This window comes from Neophocaena asiaeorientalis, unplaced genomic scaffold, assembly GCF_003031525.2.
Source record: "Neophocaena asiaeorientalis asiaeorientalis breed wild unplaced genomic scaffold, Neophocaena_asiaeorientalis_V1.1 scaffold177, whole genome shotgun sequence".
In the NCBI taxonomy this organism is placed as follows: domain Eukaryota; kingdom Metazoa; phylum Chordata; class Mammalia; order Artiodactyla; family Phocoenidae; genus Neophocaena; species Neophocaena asiaeorientalis.
The window spans coordinates 22895311-22896815 of NW_020172779.1; the positions used below are offsets into that span (position 1 = coordinate 22895311).

The 1505-nt window shown below is 68.0% G+C and overlaps 1 protein-coding gene across 1 annotated transcript in view; it reads right to left on the reverse strand.

The window, feature by feature from the left end:
• The window catches only part of PLEC (plectin), a 34626-nt gene that overhangs the window by 21438 nt on the left and 11683 nt on the right, over positions 1 to 1505 (reverse strand). The window contains 2 exon segments of the mRNA XM_024741027.1: positions 514 to 603; positions 1026 to 1087. Of these exon segments, the coding sequence (XP_024596795.1) occupies positions 514 to 603; positions 1026 to 1087 (152 nt within the window).

Here is a 1505-nt window from a genome sequence, read left to right on the forward strand (position 1 = left end):
GGGTCCTCCTGCTGGGTGGTGGCAGCCCCTGGCGGCTCTCAGGCCCGGCCCAGGCAGTGCGGCAGGCACGATGGCAGGCAGCTGATGCAGGGCCGTTTGCCAGCCCAAGTGCCATCGGCCCTGGGTGAGCTGGGCTCCTGGTCTCAGGGAGCCCACGTGCCGCCGTGGCCAGCGGGCACAACCACTCACCAGGCGCGAGCTCCTGATTACGTCCCGCTCTCTTGGCTGCCCGGCCAGAGCAGGGCAAAGGGTAAAGGGCAGAGATCAAAGTTCAGAGTCCAAGCAGCAGAGAAACCAAAGCAGAGCAGAGCGTGAGGTTACGGTGTCAAGGCTCCAGCACGGAGGGCAGCAGGGCTGTGCGCCGCGGGCCGCTCCCAGGCCAGGCCCGACACTCCGGACCAGGAGGCGCAGTGGGGGGCGAGGCCAGGCCGGACACGGAGAGGGCACGGGGAAAGACCCCAGGAGGGAACGCAGGCGGGGCCTCGGAGGGGGCGGGCGGTTGGGCGCACGTACCAGGCTGTCCCCTGAGAGCACCTCCAGGAGGGAGATGAGGTTGTGGCCATCACGGAGGTCTTCATACAGGTCACTGATGTGCCTCTGTGCCTGCAGGGGCAGAGGACTGGGCTGGCCGCAGGTCCCCAGAACCACCGACAGGCCCAGAGGGCATGAGGCAGGGGCCCACAGAAGACGCCCACCCCCGAGGAGGCACCTACCTCTGCCCTCCAGTGCTACACAGAGAGACCAGGAGAGATGGAGAGGAGGAGGAGGGGGACAGAGACAGGAGGCAGGAGCGAGCGAGGGGAGGAAGCACACAGAAAAGGACAGGTTTCAGAGGTGGGAGGTGAGTTCCCAGGGCAGAGAGGGATGGCCCCGAGCGGCTGGGTGGCAGGAGGGGTGCGGGCCCTTGTTCGGGCTGGAGAGCCAGGGGCACGCTGCTTCACCCCCACCCGCAGTCTCCTCAGCTCCTGCGACACGCGCACGCAACGCAGGCACTTCACACACCCACGTGTGCGCATGCCACCAACCTTGATGAGGTGCTTGTTGACCCACTTGGTGAAGGTTTTCTTCTGCACACGGTCCCGCTCATCTGGAGAGACAGGGCCAGGTTACCTGGGGCCTGCGAGGAGCCCTGCGAGCCCCCAGGAGGTGACCACCACGCAGATGACGGTGGCTGGCGCCTGAAGGGGGCCTCAGCCTCACAGGCAACCCAGCCTCCCTGCCCCTGCCCAACGACGCCCTCCTCAGCCCTGGACAGGTGGGGAGGGGGCAGGCACACGGTGCCCACCGCTGGGTCTCCTTACTGTCTCCCCCTGAAGCTGGGAGGGTCTGGAGCTGGCAGCCGCACCTGGAGCCACAGCACACAGGTCCCGGCCTGCCCCTCCCCCCCCACAGGCTGCCTCCCAGGGCCCTGGGCTGGGCAGGGATGTGGCGAGGGTGAAGCTCTGTCCTCCCCACAGGGCAGTGGGCCTTTCCCGGCACACAGAGAGCCGTTCCCCCCCCCCCCC